This window comes from Saccostrea echinata, unplaced genomic scaffold (assembly GCF_033153115.1).
Source record: "Saccostrea echinata isolate AGI-Se365-2 ecotype Australia unplaced genomic scaffold, CSIRO_AGI_Sech_v1 ptg000002l, whole genome shotgun sequence".
In the NCBI taxonomy this organism is placed as follows: Eukaryota; Metazoa; Mollusca; class Bivalvia; order Ostreida; family Ostreidae; genus Saccostrea; species Saccostrea echinata.
This window is the reverse complement of record NW_026889751.1, coordinates 85,431-103,546: the sequence shown is the minus strand read 5'-3', so window position 1 is coordinate 103,546 and position 18,116 is coordinate 85,431. Positions and strand designations below refer to the sequence as shown.

Genomic DNA, 18,116 nt, shown 5'->3' with positions numbered 1-18,116 from the left:
AGGTGAAGTGGGCTAATCTACATTTAATAGCTTTCTCCCATTTTAATGATAGCTGCCAAACTACGATTTAATCTAGCTTTAATTAATCGTGTAAGAATAAATGTTTTTTAGATCACCGGGTCACTACAGTGAGCTCATTAACTTATACCAGTGGTTTCAAAAATTTTAAAAATACACTAACTTTTGCCACTTGCTATACATGTATCAGCATTTCTGAAAAGAAAATTCTGCAACAGATTTTAAATTTTGGTTAAAATTCTTGCCAACTTTAAAACATGTTGATTTGCGTAAACTGCTCAAATGAGGGATTTGATTGAATTTCGTCTATTTACCTAGATATATAAGTCAAACCTTAACGTTAGGCTTGTTTGATATGGAAAGGGCCCAGATTACCTTATAGATATCATTTAACTTTAAATGGATTTAAAGACTTTGCATACCTATCTGAGAAGATCTTTCTTACATCCGTGGGCGTCTAACACCTTGGCGGATCACCTGATTACCTATATCAGGATGTTTTATTTTCGGTAGTTATTTAACCTTTATGTACAATTCCTCCCTTTGTGCTGAGAATCTGTTTATTCAAATCCATTTTTATTATTGACTTAATCACTATATCGAAAATTCCATAATATCCTGTTTCTTTTTCATTGAATAACAATATTAAGTGTCTTTTTTTTATTGTTTTATGGAAATCGGCATTGGCGAAACCAGATACCGGTATCACATTGAAAAAATCGTTTAGATAGGTGAATACTCTTTTTGGAGTGTTGTGTATTTAATATGCAAAGAAAACAAAGGAAACAAAAATAAAGACAACTTTATTACAGAAACATTAAACTTGTACAATAAATGATTTTTCAAATGTATCATTTTCCAAAAATTATATAACAAGATGAAGTTTCAAAAATAAATATTTAAAGTCTAAAACATTGCATGAATACAGGTATTAATTATCGAACACGCAGGTAGATCGCTAAATATAGAAAAAATATCCAACCTGGACACACTGATGAATGCCACGTAAAAGCAACGATACCTTGTTGACGGTCAAAAATAGAAATCCGTTAAAAATGCAACATAAAGATAATGAGAAACAACTACAAGTAGTTTGTCACTGCCCTCTCTTATTGCATAACCAAAACATTCTCCAATTAAAGAGCTTATGCTATATGAAAAATATTAAAAGCACAAATTATTATACATTTTCACGAAAGTATCAACATATTCTAGCATGTACTCAAGGCGATAGAATGATACAGTAATTTCAAGATGACATAACAAATCACTTTTTAAAATTAGTACCATTGCGAAATCAGTAAGATGGACGCTAACAACAAAAATTATTATAAGTAACGGAAACATATCTGAAAAAGATTGTTATACATTATATAGTAGTGTAAGATTTGGCCACAATCTTTTTTTCCGTACTGAAATGATGATAAACTATGGGTTCCTTTCGCAAGAGAAAAAAAAGTGTCGAAAACACCAAGAAAATTCATAGTGGTTTTTTATTCATTGTCGATTTTTCAGCATATTCATTTTTAACAATACGAACCCTTCAGCATGCAAATTGTATCAAAAGGTAGATATAATTCTTCTATTCGCTGTTACTCGAACTATTCATACTGCCTGAGTTGCTATTTTCTCCACTTCTTTCTCGTTTGATGCGTTGGTCTCGTCTTTGATCTCGACATTATCTTTCTTGGAATCATCCACAGCTGCTGCAATCTTTTCAGCAGCCATTATTTCTTGTAAATAAGTCTTTATATCGATCTTCTGTCCTCCGTTGTCGACCATGAACACGCCATTTGGATCCGCACCCTGAGCACTTTGCGAACTCTGTGTTGCGCTTGGAAGATATACCACTTGTCTGTTTTGCTGGTTTGTTACGCCAACGAGTGCTTGCACTAGACTCTGAATCAGCTGTGTCGAACTGTTGTCTGTGCCTTGGTTGTCTGAGCCTTTTCCGGTTCTGCGCATTTGGATGGCGTTGTCGTGTACATCACTAAGGTTACTTACACAGCTAGAGACGTCACTGGCACCACCTCCCACAGTGTCACTGAGTCCACTCATGGTTCGGCTTACATTTGTTGCTCTTGATGCTGAAGGTGTTGATTTGCCTGGAGGTTTGCAGCAACTGAAAATTCTTGGGGCTTTGTTGTACAAAGCCTCTCTGAATTTAGGATGGCTTAGAGCATAGACGATTGGATTATGCATGGCGCTAGCCTTTGCCAACATGACAGGCAGCTCAGAGAGGAAAGGGGTGACCCATTCTGTTGGACCAAATTGACCAATCAAAGCCACAGTAGCATATGGACTCCATGACAACAGGAACAAGGCCACAATCATAATGGCGATCTTTGCAATTTTTACCTCAGCTTTGGTTTTCTCTTGATTTGCTTTAATGTCATCAACCTTCATTTTGGCTGCCATTTTCTGCATTTTTTGTTCGTGTTTTCTCAAAGCTCTGAGGATCAAAATATACGACATTGCAATTACAAATACAGGAGCGGCAAATCCAAAGAGATATAGGAAAAATATGTATGTCCTATTGCTTGGAGTTGTGGTGAGGTAATCGAAAGTGCAGGACGTTTGAAATCCTTCCGCTACGTACGCACCCCAGCCAAAGAGAGGTGGCAAAGAGGCGCATAGAGACCATACCCAGACCAAACAAATCATGGTGAAAGCTTTCCTCCTTGTCATATTATGGGCTGCTTGGAGAGGATGTGCAATGGCATAGTATCGATCGACACTGATGGCGGACAGCGTGGTAATGGACATAAGACCAAATATACCACCAATAAGTCCATAGAGCTCACACGCTACAAAATATAAATTTATCTCATTCATTATAAGGATTTCAGTTTTCAAGAGCATGAAGATCTACAACGTACAAAGGTACTTATAATATTTGCTTAGTACCTGTATTTCCCCAGATCCATTTTTTGTTGAATGACGATATGGTTAGAAGAGGAAATCCCATCACCAAGGAAAATATCAGGTCGCTCAGCGCCAAATTTACAATGAACATGTTGGATGGCGTCTTCAAGTTTTTGGTGCTAAATAAAATGAAATTTATTTGTCAGGTCTATCAATAAGTCCATGCTTATGTTAAAACCAGGCGTTTAAAAATATATTGTAGCTAGATTGACCGAGTTGGTTATGGAAAAACAAACAAACTATATGAAATTAATTAGTACAAATACTCGGAATTTCTGAATTACGTATTATACGTACGTGCTGAAAATATATATGACGGTGGCATTTCCAAAAATTCCAACGATGCCGACAATTGAGATGAATACACCAATGGCATAATGCCACGTGTCAGAGACCAGAGGGAACTGGTACCAGTGAGGATGAACGAAGAAATTATAAGTATCAAAGACGTGTGTAGTCGTCTCATTCTCAAAAACGTCAGTAACCGCAGCAGATGGCGAAAAGATGGCTGTTGCTACAAAGAGAAAATGCAAGAAAGTAAGCATCTCTATTTTGCTATATTTTGAAGTTTGGCATCAAATCCATTTAAATCTTGTTATTTGTAGAATATTTACTAGGACCCTCCTTTGAAAAACAAAAAAAAATGTCTTCTTCTTTTTTTGGCGAGTTTAACATGTGTCTTTTTATAGTATTTGTCCTATTTTTCTAGACCATTTTTCATCATCAATTTGCTAGGATTTTTTTATTGATTAGAGTTATTTAACACACGTAAAGTAAGATATATAGTTATCTTGTAAGATTCGCCAATTGTCGTTTCTAGTAAATTCAGATTAATTTGCATCAAAAAGCAGATTAAGAACCGCAACTCCAATGTTACGTATTTCGTGCAAAAGTTGATCAGATAAAATAATGAGTTTTTAAGCCTCTGACAATGTTCTAGGCGGTATAAGAACCGAGCTTATTAGTTATAATTACACAGGTTAGAAGGCGAAATAATATGTCCATGCCATTCTGATGTTTATTTGATATAAAGTGTACGTAACTTGGACGTAAAAAGAATCAGATTCAGTGCTATATATATAGTATTCATTTATCCAAATTGTTGCATCTTTCTCCAATTTTAAGACAACTTAACTTTTAACCAGGTGAGTATATTTAAAATCAGGCACTTGATTAACGTTACCAAAAAATTCATTTTATCAACAGCAAACCCCTTACAAATTATTAAAAAAATTAAAGTTTCAGAAAACATTCTTCTCAAATTAATATTGCTCTTTACACGTATACAAAAAAAAAACTTTTTTACATCAGAGAAAAATACAAAATAGTGCAAGATGTACAATATACATTTTTTGTAAGTAAAAGTAAGTGAAATTCCAAAATGTAAAACCGAGTATGTGTTTACTTACTGGCCATGGTTGTTCCCAGTATAGAGATGATGTGAGTACTGTTTGAAACCACGAGGAAGGAGACGACTTCTACCGTATTTATATCCTAACCAGCCTTCCAGCCCTACATCCTGTGTAAGTATCTTAGGCTCTGGGCGTTGGCACGAAGGGAATTAATTGACAAAGAAAATCTGGTCACGGAATTATTGTTTTTCTGTTTTTGTCTTGATTAGGGACAATGCCTCTTTAAAAATATTGTTTGAGCTGGGGCACGAGTATTTTATACACGTTTCAAACTGATTAGATCCTAAAATCTTCCAAAAATTCTCTTTAACTGATTTGGTTTTCTATCTTTTTAAAATGCTTTATTCTGTGATTATTTGTTTAAAAAAATATCTTATTTGACCAAGAACCTCTTTTTTATATTTTGCCTCCCTGTCTTGACAGATTATTAATTAATGTGTGATGTGTAGTAATTAAAAAAAAATTAAATTTCAAAAGCAATAATGTAAACAAAGCAAATTTAACACTTTTAACTTTAAAAAAACTAACTAAAGATATTTGATAGAATGAGGTTACTTATACCCGTCAATAGAGGTGTGTTTTACATTGTAAATGGAGGATGAAAAATAAAGGATTTCTATTTCCCTTGTAACCAAAGGCTCACCAGAAACATCATAACCTGGACTAAAAAATATCTGAAAATCCAAGTATATTTGCATTCCATCAAAATACTCAAATATAGACCTTAACAATTTCAAGCCCTATAGTAACAGTTATATAAATATTTTTTAAATATAATTTTGTTTCATATAGTATGAATTTGGTAATGTACATTTAGTTTTATACAATAAAATTTTTGAAATATAAACTGATTACAGACGTACATGGTTAACTTACAACTAAACTTCAAGTATTTAAAGGAATGGGATTACTTCAGACTTTTTCATCTCCAACTTCATCTAATTATGTAGTTATATTCCTCTCACTCCTGCATATAGTGTTTATGTTTTTCAAACTTGAAATGAGTACAATCAAATTTTAAGCCAAGGCAGGCTACTGACAAATAAGCTTATATTGCCGATATTTCTGTAAGTAAGCGTTTGGTAGGATTTATGATTAATGATTTTGTTTGCAAATACCTATCGTTCGGTCATAATTTGCCTGGCATGTTTCATATCTGTGCTTGAGCATTGTTTTTTGTTTTTTTGTTTTTACTAATTTTGATTACTCCGTTTACCTGTACATGGCGGGTGTGACTAGTCGACAGGGGATCCTGACTCCTCTTAGGCACCTGATCCCACCTCTGGTATTTTCACGGTTCATGTTTTGTATTATTTACAGGATTTTTGAGATTTATTTATTACGAGTTTACCTATTTTACCTCAATGACACTTTATTGTTCACAATCAAAATGAATTACTCCAAATATCTTTTAGTTTTCTTTTAAATAAACACAAAAATTAGTCTGAAAGATAGTAATGGATTAACCAATGAAGTTTGTTATTTGTATATTTGTTTGTTTTGGTTATCATAGGGGATTTGACGGGTTGTCATAATTGTACGAAAATTACCGGTATATGACGCATTATAAAAATTTTCCTTTATTGTTTGTATTTGATATATGTTCACCTTTTCTTTAAAATGTTTCAAAAAAAAAAAAAAAAAAAATGTAAATTTACAGAACTATCGCTATGCCAAATATGTGAGTTCTCGAATTAACATTTACAAAGTATTTCCTTGTAATTTCGATAAATAAGGAAAAAAATGTGTAGTTAAAAAAATTCATCATATTTGAAAACAAGGAATAATAATTGTTTAATTTTAATTACACTTTGATGAACAATGTTTTAAGCAACTTTTAATCTTCACCCTGAAGCCCCAGGAAAAGTAACGCTGTTCAAAGATTGGAATATGTATCAATGCTAAAAATCAAAGAACATCCATGTGACACGATGTTATAGCTGAAATGAAGCACATTGCAATATATAGGAAACACTTTATAGATGTAAATATAACGATTGATAATTTTTTTGTAAAGGAATCCAAATATTGAATTCAATTTTGACTAAACATGATCCTTAAGGACGCCGACTGTATTTTTAGGAACCATCTAAAAATGCACTTGCATTTACTAAACGGCTATATGGCTTTTTTTCACTTCAAAGCAAATTACATGTATATAAAAATACTTCAATAAACTTTTTGCTCATTTCTAATATATATGTGATGAGTAATACTTTATTTTATAATATTGTATTTACGAAATTTCTTTTTTTTTAATTGAATACTACAAATTAATAGATCCTAAGGCTTCATACAGAAAATGACTGTTAAATAATTGTGACAGTTTCAAATTCCGTTTAAGAGCATATAATTCACATGTATTTTATATATTTTTCATTGACTCCATCTACCGATCAGTTGAGAAATCGTTAAAAAATAAAATCTTTAAAATGCAATTAAACTTTTTTTTTAATTTGGGAATTCTTAATTTCGTTAAATTTGATAAATTGTGTTAAAATAATTGTTTTAAACGTGTAAATACGCTTTATTTCACTATGCTACTCAAAGAATTGCGCAATGAAAACCCAGTTCGGCCCCTTGTAGTCTACTTTAAATGTCTTCTACTGATATGAGCTCTTATGACCGTTAAAAATCAGTTCAAGACATCGGTTTGAAGATTTCTGCTTTTGGAATAAGTCTAGTATATTGTCAATCTCAAGACCCCAGCGTTGTCAAAGTCAAGTAAACTAAACCACGTGATTTTTTTGTCCTTTCCAGGATCAAACACGTGGCTCTTTTAGGACATTAACACACGGCCAGGTTAAAATCGCGTGTAGATAATCATGTCAATGCATGATACCTGGATCCTCCCATCAGGATTCCAAGAATACCTGTGTTCGCTGGACACGTTATATACTAATGTAGTACGTATCATGGATACTACCTTAAGATGCTCATCACGGTTCTGTATTCTTGAGCGGCTATTTCACATGCATACAGCACCTGCACTTTAATGTTTTATGCATCATTAGTATAATTATGTGAAGTCATTTCAAAAATAACGGTATGGTTACATGCGGTATCATGATCGTCAACATTATCTTATGCTTTATTGTGGAACATATTTTCCCCGTAAAGTAGATGGATTCATTTCCAAAATGAAAACCGAGGAGACATATTCTATCAAATTTCTTGGATACCGAGTGATCCATTTAAAAAGGCAATCGATTATTTAAAATGGTGACTCAATTTCATAACTTCTAACCAAACCCGCCTGTACGGATCTACGTCAAAAACCTGTCCTTGTCAATGAATCAGGGTAGCCAAACAACCGGCTCTATTCACAGATCCAGAGCACGAATTATCAACTGCGCCTCCTCAGAGTAAATTACAAGATAGAATAACACATCCCCTAATACCCACTTGTTTCCTAAAGGTCAACCAAGAGGGGGCAATCGGTTCAAGAATTCTGCCCTACAAACAGACTCAACAAAGATAAAACGAAGCGTCAGTGCTAAGAGATGGTCATTTTATATTCAATGTTGTCAAAAGATGTCAGTGCAAAAAGTTATCATTTTCCAAATTCTTATACATTTTACCGAATGTGTTCCCCGTCGTCAAGGTAGTGAAATATACAGGAAAAAATATAATAAACCATTTTAGATATCCAAGAATCCATGATGTAATTAGTAATAAACAAATATTTTCTTAGTTTGGGACGATATCCGACTTGTTGGCAGATCATTTGCTGGAGTTGTAGAGCTGAAGCAGAGGGATGGATCGTGGAACAAAGTATGTGCTGACCATTTCTGGACCCCACAAGTGGCTGCAGTAGCATGCCGTCATTTGGGATTTGAAGGAACTGCAAGGGCCAAAGGGAGGGTGAGTAAAAGTGAAATTTTGAAAATAATTGCAAGATTAATTTAATGAAAGATGCAACTAATATTTACATGTTTCATATTTAGGGGATTCAACAAAACGAAGAACATTTTTCGATGTTGCAATGCAAAGGTTCCGAGGATAGCTTGGAACAGTGCCAGTCTGTGATTGGTAAGGTAAACATCCCCAAATAATCCATTCCGTTATGTAACAAGTTTCTTATATTATAAATTTATAATCATATCATGTTTATATTCCAGCGAACAGTTGCAGCACAAACAGAGAAGCATTTTTAGTCTGTGCCAAACCACGAGGAGTAAAAGGCCGTACGTATTCATATCTGTAGACATTTAGGATTTATCTGCTGAATGAGAACTAGATTCACTAATTAAACTGGAAACAAATGCAAGGAGCATATATTTAAAATGAATGATTCAAAATGTCTAGATGCTAAAGAATGAAATATTTATTAAATATTTCTGTTCGTAGATCCCGCGAATTGCTCCGATAGACAGTTCCTATGTATGAGTGAAAACAAATGCATTCCCTCACGCTGGCGATGTGACTATGTGTCCGATTGTAGCGACGGCGCAGATGAAGTGAGCTGTACACGTAAGATTCCCGATATACATCAAAAGTTTTCTGATGGGACGGATTGTTTAATTTGACCTTTGTTTATTCACTTTTGGAACAATTCTTTTTTTCGTAAAAATAGGTTTATTTCCGTTGACATTATGGCTACGTATCATCAGGACGTTTTGATAAGTTAATACCTTTTTATTTTTTCTGTACAGCAATATTTTATGTGTTTTCATCAAACTGTAAATCTTACAGCATCGACCGACATTCCCCTGACTTCCAATTATCTGCGACTCTTGAGCGTTACTGGACAACAGAATGAGGGGATATTACAGTTTAACCTGGCTAATCAGTGGGGCACCGTCTGTGACGACGGCTTCGATATTGTGGCTGCGAACATCGCTTGTAAGCAACTGGGTTTTCCGTAAGTAAAAATCTTACCTAAGCAGGTAATTGTTATGAAGTATAGAAGGTAATGAATTATGATTAGGGACATAGACCATAATGTGAGAGGATTTCTAATTAAGAGGATTAAGTTTACATAGCGTAATCATCTTTCAGTAAAGAAGAGCTCAATGCTTTTTCTGGACTATGTAAAAAATTATTAGATAATTATTGTGGCGAATGAAATAAAAACACACACCGAATGTTTAAAAAAAATCTTTCATTTAATTAAAGAAGCAGTAACTTTATTTTGTGTAGCTATGGTGCTGAAAAAGTGAAGAGCTTTGGCGGAGGCAATGGACAAATATGGATTGACGAAATCAGTTGTCTTGGAAATGAGACGTCAATATTAGAATGCAGAAGGAATAAGTAAGTTCTGTATAAAGATAGTATACTTATTCAATGAAATAATTCCTGATTGATTGTGTTATAAATTATTGAATCGATTTTGTGAGTTTTGGAAAAAATGAAAAGATGAAGCAGTTATCGTTTTCTTTTTGTGTTTTGAATTTGTTAGTGAGTAGGAACCCGGGTTTTGATAGTTACTTTGATTATAGTGCTAGTAGACTGGAAATTCTTTTAGATCAGTATGGTTCCTAACTTTAATGGTGTCATGTATGGTCATTTGGAGCCATTTAATGATAAATATTTATGAAATCTTTACAAACATGTTATTGCGATTTATGGTGCCTCTCAGTATATAAATAAAATAATTTCTAATTTATACATGCATCATATTTATACCCCCCGCAAACAAAGTTGGAGGTAGAGGGTAGGTGGGTTATATAAGAATCACTTTGTCCATCTGTCTTTGCAATCTTGTCCGGGCTATGACTTATGGAGAATCATTGGAAGTTCATACATGTGCATGGTACGAGGATGTTTATGATCTGAGGGTGTGTTATGGTCTTATAATTAACTCAAGGTCTTTCGAGCAAGTTCTAGGTCACTTGCAGAAAACGTATAATATTTGTGGCCAAACTTCAACTTCCTTTTGGAGAATTAGAACACACCTCACAAAAGATTGCTTATGACTTCAAAGGGTGTCAAGTCCTTACCCAAAGAACATTAGAGGCTCATACTTATCACAAATATTACCCTTGTGACCTGAGGATATGTATTGACCCTGACCCAAGGCCATTTTAGCAAGTTCAAACTCACTGGTAGAAAAAGTGCATTATTCGTGTCTGGTCTATACCTCTCAAACGGAGTCTTATTAAAAGTTGATACTTGAAGTTGATGCTAAAAAATGACCTAAGGTCATTTTTGTAAGTTAAATGTCACTGGAGGAAATATTGTAAAATTCTTATACACTGAGTGTGTAACTTTGTAATGGAAAACATTGATGATTGCAAATTCATATTTAAAAAATAATACTTAAGTCCTAGAAGTGTTTCATGATCTTGATCCAAGGTTATTCCGGCAAGTTCAAGGTTACTGGCAGAAAAAGTATCAATTTGGATCCAGTTCATTATTTTCTAGTAGATAAGTATTGGAGGTTGAAACTTCAAACAAAAACATATGTGAGCTGAGGGTATGTCATAACTTGACCCAAGGTCATTATACCAATGAGAAAAGTGTCAAATTCATGTCAGGTTCATATTCTGATGGAGAAACATTGGAGGTCCATAACTCATTTAAAAGGTGAAGATAACGAACAGTGATCAATATCATTAAAACAGTAAACAAAACAAATCGCGAACAGGGAAAAAACACAGACTCCTGGAAACACCAGAGTGGGATCAGGTGTCTAGGAGGAGTGAGCATCCCCTTTAAACCAGTCACAACCGCCGTGGGCCCTATGTATATCAGGTACACGGAGTTCTCCTTACTTTATTTAGTATCAATGTAATGTCCTAACAAACAATATGAAACATGTCAGACAACATATGACCCAACTATAGGTTGTATTTAACAACGTCATTATAAAGACAGTAATATTGGCAAAAATCTGACTTTACACGGGGTGTAATATCCTTGTAACATAACTCATTTGTCAGTAGCTTGCCTCGGCTTAAAAATGTTCGTACCCAGAGCATGGTCTTGCATATCCATTTGGAAGACATAAACACCATTTGCAGAATTGTTGGAATATTACTACATAAATAAGGGAAGTTGACGATGGAAAAGCTGAAGTCATACCGTTTGTAATACAGTTAATTATCAGTTGACATGTGAATGCAAGTAACTAATGTTAATTGGTAATACGTCGTCGATATATCAAAATGTCGAGTTGAAGGCCACAAGAAGTGTAGGAATATAAAAACAAGTCGGCTAATAAAGAAACACAGTTAGTGCCTAATGAAAGTCCAACAGATTGTTGGAAGACCTGGTCTCCAAAGAAAACATAGATATTGTCAATGAGGAACTCCACCTTCCTTCAGAGTACCTGTATGTAGAAACAGAATGCTTTTTGACAAAGTAATTTTGTAGATGACTAGCCACCAGATATGAAAATTTACGTGTTCCATTTTTATTGATGAAATAGTTGATATCAAAAAACCTTCTATTTAATTTCTCATGAGGAATGGTTGTATAAAGCGTAGAAAAGTAATATGTTTTGATGGTATTGATGTTTGAAAAGTTTTGAGATTTTAAATTTTCCAAAAGTTCTTTGGAGTGTTTTTGAATTACTCCACGTCTTGAATATGTAGTTGCACAATACTTCTGAAGTTTCTCCATCACTGCAGTTAATATTTTGGTGAGAAGAAAGAATAGGGGCTTGGTTGAACATTTGATAGACCCTGTATATATATTTGCTTGTAAGAATTTTTATGAAGCTTTGGAATCCAGTATAGGTACGCTTAATCAAACTCACTCCCATTGATAGGAATGTTAAAAGTATTTAAAACTAAATGGTGATTTTGAAGAATTTCATCTTTTGAAAGGGAACTGTGAATATAGGTTGGAGTTCTCCTAAAATGTTTTAATAATGAGTCTTACAAAGACTATATTGTTACAAGCTTTGTCAGCTGGAACCAATCTTATTTTTCTTGTAGTCTTTCTGACTTTATCACTTCCGGTCTACTGAAAATGGAAGGATTGATATTTTCATTTTGCCCTTTAATTTTCTAATGCGATTGTTTAATATTTATCTAAAACGCTTTATCCATTCGGACAAAGCAACAAGATCTTCCCCTTCATATGTAGCCCATCGTGTAGCATTCTCCAGGATGGAAATCGTAATAGAAATGAAGTTCTCTCACCATTTGAAAGATCAGGGCTCCATGAATTTTAGACATTTTAAAATATTAACTTTTAGGTAGTCATTTTGAACTATACTTAAATCACCATTAATGATGTACCCAGCTGGACTAATTTAGGTAGTCATTTTGAACTATACTTAAATCACCATTAATGATGTACCCAGCTGGACTAATTTAGTTAGTCATTTTGAACTATACTTAAATCACCATTAATGATGTGCCCAGCTGGACTAATTTAGGTAGTCATTTTGAACTATACTTAAATCACCAGTAATGATGTGCCCAGCTGGACTAAAGCTGAAAGAAGAGGAAGAAGAAGAACACTTACGAGGATTTTGTTTTCACTCCTAGATTATTTATGACAATGTGATATGTATTTTTAACCAAGGTCGTTTTGGCAAGGTCAAGGTCACATTTGGAACATTGAATTTAGGACTTTTAAAAAATATAGCGGTGGTATTATTTTCTGAGCTTGTTCACCGTATCTCTAGTTTTTACTTCTCTTGCATAAAACAAAATTTGCAAAATTACAGACCGCATTTTATCTTTTGAATGACACCTTTAATTTGAGCCTGCAATTAGAAGAAAATTTAATTCTACATTTTTCAAATTTTATGCGCTACATTTAATTTTCGTCATGCTTCAGCTTTGCTGCTCATGACTGCACGCATGCTGAGGATGTTGGCCTGGTCTGCAAAACCTCACCAAATCCAGAGGGTATGTTTAATGCATCTCGATGAGTTTCTTTTTTTCTAATTTATCCAATGGCTGTTTGTGTGTGGTTTTTGTTCATATGTTGCAATAGAGAGTTGTTTAAATCCCTCTGTTTTTGCCCACAGGTTGTGGTGTGCCAAAGATAGAACCCAAAATTCGACGAATTGTTGGTGGACACTCGTCCATACGCGGAAATTGGCCCTGGATAGCCAGTATATTCCTCCACATTCCGCCGATGAGTCAGGAACAATTCTGCGCCGGAAGTCTGGTGAACGACGAGTGGATTCTAACTGCTGCTCACTGCTTTGATAGGTATTATACAGGCATGTCATATAGCTGAACATGTTTTAAGTTATGAAATTAAAAGCTAAGAGTGATATGAACCGTAATTTGTAATCATGGATAAGAGAGGAAATGTTTCATTTATCATTATGTATTATTATTTATCTAGATTTTCTTATACACTTAAAATGTATAATTGACTTCCTAAAAATAGTAAAGCTTAGAGGAAAACAAATGTTAATAAAGTTTCTCTACCGATATAAAGATACAAAATAAATTTGTAAGAAATAACTTTTTAAAAAAATGACTCTAAAGTACATATAAAACATTTTTAGAAAAGTCGCTTTGCACACCTGAATTTGATTGATTGATTGATTAATGTTTTACACCTGAATTTGATATCTCAAGCAAAGTAGAAGATTAAGTAGAAATTAATGATTGATTTTTAGAACAACAGATAAGAGAGACATTCGTGTTCGATTAGGAGAGTATAACCTTCGCCGTCGTGATCCATCAGAACAAACATTCAATGTAACAGAGCTGTATCTCCACCCATTGTATACCAAGGCCTCTCACGACTTTGATATTGCATTGATAAAACTGAACAGGCCGGCAGATACCAGCACTGAATACGTCAACAATATCTGTTTGCCTCTGGCTTCAGAGGAAAATTTCGAAAATGATTACTGTTTTGTAGCAGGTTGGGGGAATACAGGTAACACAAACAGAGATTTATCTGCTATGATTAGTTTTTGTTTTACCTCGAAAATGTAAATTTTGAAGTGTTATACTGTTATACTGGAAGAGGTTATAAAATTAATTTATCGAATTTTGAAAAAAAAAATGTGTTGCAACTTAAAATGCTTTTCAAAATAGTTGTTTAGTCTAAACAACATTGAAACGCGTAACTTAATTTCTTTACAAAACAGTTGTTTAGTAAAACGTGAAAAAAGTATCATTGTTTTTCATGTAGATTCAGGACGTTTGAAAATGATAAAAAATATTTCAATAATCATAATAGGTTCAACAGATGCATCAAAGACCATGGTGTTACAAGAAGCAAAAATACCATTACTAGGAAATGATGTATGCAAAAGTATATACAGGCAGCTTACAGACAATATGATGTGTGGGGGATATGTGTTCGGTGGAATAGATACTTGTCAGGTATGGCAAATTGTGGTCATTTCAGTTATAATATATGTAATAACACTTTTTCACTGTTGTAAAAAAGTTTAGACATAAGAAAACCTGCCTTCATCTCAGAGATAGCAACTTGGCTTTAAGCATACTCACCTCCAAAAAATGTATTTTGCTGGTTTGATATGCCAATCCTAGTGCTTCAGTGGGGAATTCCTGTGATTCTGGGGGTTTCGGATGTACAAACCCTGTAGACAAGGGGGAGGGGCAAAAAACGGAAATACAACAGAACTAACGAGGGTGAAAGTGTGGAAACGCGTTCAAAACTACGACAAGCATTTGTAAAACCCCAGTTACATTTCCAAAAACGACCAATAGCCGATGTTTTTGAGGCAAAAACAGGATTCTTTGGTCGACATTCGCCAGTTCATGGGACGTTCTCTTGCCCGATTTTGGCCTCTCTTTTCGTCGGCCGACCAAATTTGTGTTCGTCGGGCCAAGTTTTATTTTTTCTGCGTCTGTGCCCGATTTCTTCAATTGAAGCAGTTGTTGAATAGTCCGTCGACCAACCTTAGATCATCGTCTGACCATCGACGGGCAGTTTATTAAGTCAGTCGTCGGTCGGTCGACATTTAGGGATAGGGTTTTGGTAAATGTCGGCCGACGGTGAAAATCAAACTGCGGCTCAGCGAAAGATGATCGGGCGAAGGTTAGCCGACTTACAAGAATTTTAACTTTTAAAGGCATCGGTGTTCTTAGGAATTAATGTGACTTTTCTGCGTCGCCTGATACTAGTGTCGGCCGATTATGTTTTTTCAGCCGACGTTACGAGAAGAACTTGGTCGCCCGACCATTGGCTTAAATGTGACCTAGGTATACAGTAATACACCTGTATCGTTCGACACACCTTCCATTTTCCAACGAATGCTGAATAAGAGTAGATAGTTTAGACGTAAATTATTCATGTAATTTTTGCTATTTGTCCTTTGCTACCTTCAAAAAATGCATCCGAAAAGGCTCTCCAGATTTTATAATTGTTCAGTGTTAAATTGTAAATATACACATCCCGGTATATATTTAAAGTGCAAAATTTGAAAATGTACCGTAGATTAAACATTTTTTTTTATACAGGACAGGTAAAAAATCCCCTATCTCCCTATCCTTATGGCTAAACAGTGAGTCGCTTAGGAAAATCCAAGCATTATAACGAATGTTAGAGATTGTATCAAAGATGACAAGTTTATTTTTAGGGCGATTCCGGAGGTCCATTAAGCTGTAGACGAAATGGTCGCTGGGAAGTGGGCGGAGTGATCTCGTGGGGCAATGGGTGTGCCCAGGTGATGAAACCAGGCGTGTACACAAGGGCTAAGCCCTACTTACAATGGATAACAGATACCTTATTAGGGAAAACAGCGCCATCGACAGCTGCTCCAGCTAAGCCTCTCTTAAACTCATTGTTTGGTCGATGAAATTTTATAAAATGTACTCAGTTAATACAAGTGTACTGTATAATTTTATACGCACATTCCTTAACAAAAGAATCTCAATAGCAGACATTTTTTCTTCATTTAAAGCATTTTATTTATTGATTTTGTATTTATTGTTTTATTAAATGTATTTTGTTTCTGAAGACTTGTAATATATAAAGAATTTTGTCAGCACATACAACCTATCATTGAGTCAAATGCTGACTGACGTTTTTCATACTAATTCTTAGACCATTATTTATACACTGAACTGTCTTTTTCCCGATCATGTCAAGGAGCACACGGCGGGGGATGCCCACTCCTCCATGGCACCTGATCCCACCTCTAAATTTTGAAGTCCGTGTTTGCTCTGCTCCAAATTTGTATCGTTTCATTGGACTTTCGAGACTGAATACTGTTCGTTATCTTCATGTTTCATTGCTATATAGAAGGAATTCTATTTTTTTGCAAAAATCTGAATAAGGTTTTGCATTCTCACACGTTTTCAAAAAAGACATCACTGAATTGGAAGAGTGCTTGATTAAGTCCATGTGATCGGTGAACGATTTAACTTTTAAGTCCATGAGGTGTAATACTACATATAGGGTAAAAACACTTTTTAAGATTGGTTTCCCAACCTTTTGACTCGGAAAGTAATTAATATCAAAGTTAAAAGAGTATCACAACAAACAACAGGCAAATAACTCTCAATGAATTTCAAATTGGGATAACAATAAAAATTATCTTTGTTAATTTGAATGTGATAAAGAATTTTTGAAGATCTTAATCCACCTCACCACTTCCCAGCAAATAGTAAAAGAACAAATCCAATCATACAACAAAAATATCATTAAAAAATAAAACTGTTTATGTTTCTCTATTATTAAACATGCACAATGTGATCAATAAAGTGTAAAGGTGCCCATTTGACTGAATGAAAACTTTCTACGACCTCCCTTATGAATGCGACTGGATCGTGGTAAGGTAGGAAAAAAAAACTACTTTCTATGTGAAGACATTTAGGATGCTGCTACGATCCTAATACGCGGAAAATCGGGGTTTTCTTCATATTTTCCGCGTCTCAAACACGTTCTTAAACCACGTCCTATATATATATATATATATATATATATATATATATATATATATATATATATATATATATATATATATATATATAGTACGTTCCCACTAGAATCCTTCCATATCATGCCACGGTATGAGTCTGCTATTGCACAACTTCGTGCAGCTACCCAGTAGCAGATCGTATATCATGCTAGCATTACGCAACACGAGTATATAAAGCCTTCATATCTGATGTTTTTTAAATTTAGAAAGAAATCAAAACTTTCACTTGTGAGGAAAAATATTCATGCGTTGTGACACATTTTCTTATAAATCAAGTCGAAGAATTTAATTCAAAATTGAAATCACCCGACAGTGTACATGCTCAAGCATTTACGTTTTATTGCATTAAAAAAGAGAAAGAGAGCTTGTTGAAAAATGAGTGGGATCATCATTGTGCATGGTAGGTCGTGAAAGAAATACACGTACAACAGTTTTGAGAATGTACAAAATTTGCATAGCGAAAGACTGAACTGACTGGTATTAATAGTCATGTCGGGAAAACAAAGTTGGTCGTAAAGGCCACAGTCATTGTGAGATCGTACCAATCGCGGTAAAGAAATGTAGGGCACGTAGGATGGACGTAGTAATGATGTAACTGCAACGGAAAGGTTCTGGTGCAAAGGTGATGTTTATCTGTGCATCCAATAACGTCATTACTGCGTCCTCGATACGTGCACTACGTTTCCTTACCTCACTTACTATAACCCTAAGGGGTGTGGATGGATCGTACAATGATTGTAAGACCAGTTTTAGCTACGACTTTGCCATGAAACAACTTTGCTACTACGTACGATTCTTCCACGACTTTGATATGATGCATCACCACATTTCACAGCGGACAAAGATTGCACTACTTGAAAATCTATCTAGATCGTGAAAATTCTTTGCAGAATATGGGAGCTTTTTGGAAACGCAGATGGATCTTGAGCTTGAGAAAAAAA

At 34.6% G+C, this 18,116-nt stretch overlaps 2 protein-coding genes across 3 annotated transcripts; one reads left to right on the top strand and one right to left on the bottom strand.

The window, feature by feature from the left end:
- Positions 1–1,335: 1,335 nt before the first annotated feature.
- Positions 1,336–3,464, bottom strand: LOC133203273 (rhodopsin, GQ-coupled-like; the record flags this gene model as incomplete). The annotated part of the gene is made up of 3 exons (XM_061339094.1): positions 1,336–2,825; positions 2,926–3,062; positions 3,241–3,464. Coding segments are annotated over 3 exons (1,563 nt in total), but the record flags the coding sequence as incomplete, so codon positions are not given.
- LOC133204355 (neurotrypsin-like) lies at positions 3,393–16,207 on the top strand. Of its 2 annotated transcripts, none has more exons than XM_061340082.1 (12): positions 3,393–3,480; positions 8,050–8,219; positions 8,303–8,387; positions 8,477–8,542; positions 8,706–8,828; positions 9,051–9,219; positions 9,498–9,608; positions 13,092–13,162; positions 13,285–13,471; positions 13,891–14,156; positions 14,463–14,608; positions 15,832–16,207. In XM_061340082.1, exons 1-12 carry the CDS (start codon positions 3,471–3,473, stop codon positions 16,048–16,050), a joined length of 1,623 nt encoding a protein of 540 aa, XP_061196066.1. In that variant the 5' UTR covers positions 3,393–3,470; the 3' UTR covers positions 16,051–16,207. The 2 variants fall into 2 exon arrangements, with proteins under 2 accessions (XP_061196066.1, XP_061196070.1); XM_061340086.1 differs by lacking the exon at positions 3,393–3,480 and adding an exon at positions 4,378–4,466.
- The last annotated feature ends 1,909 nt before the right edge of the window (positions 16,208–18,116 follow it).

Coding starts and splice junctions, on each gene's coding strand:
- LOC133204355 (XM_061340082.1), top strand. Junction 8,388..8,476: donor ACAGTGCCAGTCTGTGATTG/GTAAGGTAAACA, acceptor TTTATATTCCAG/CGAACAGTTGCAGCACAAAC. Junction 8,543..8,705: donor ACCACGAGGAGTAAAAGGCC/GTACGTATTCAT, acceptor TTCTGTTCGTAG/ATCCCGCGAATTGCTCCGAT.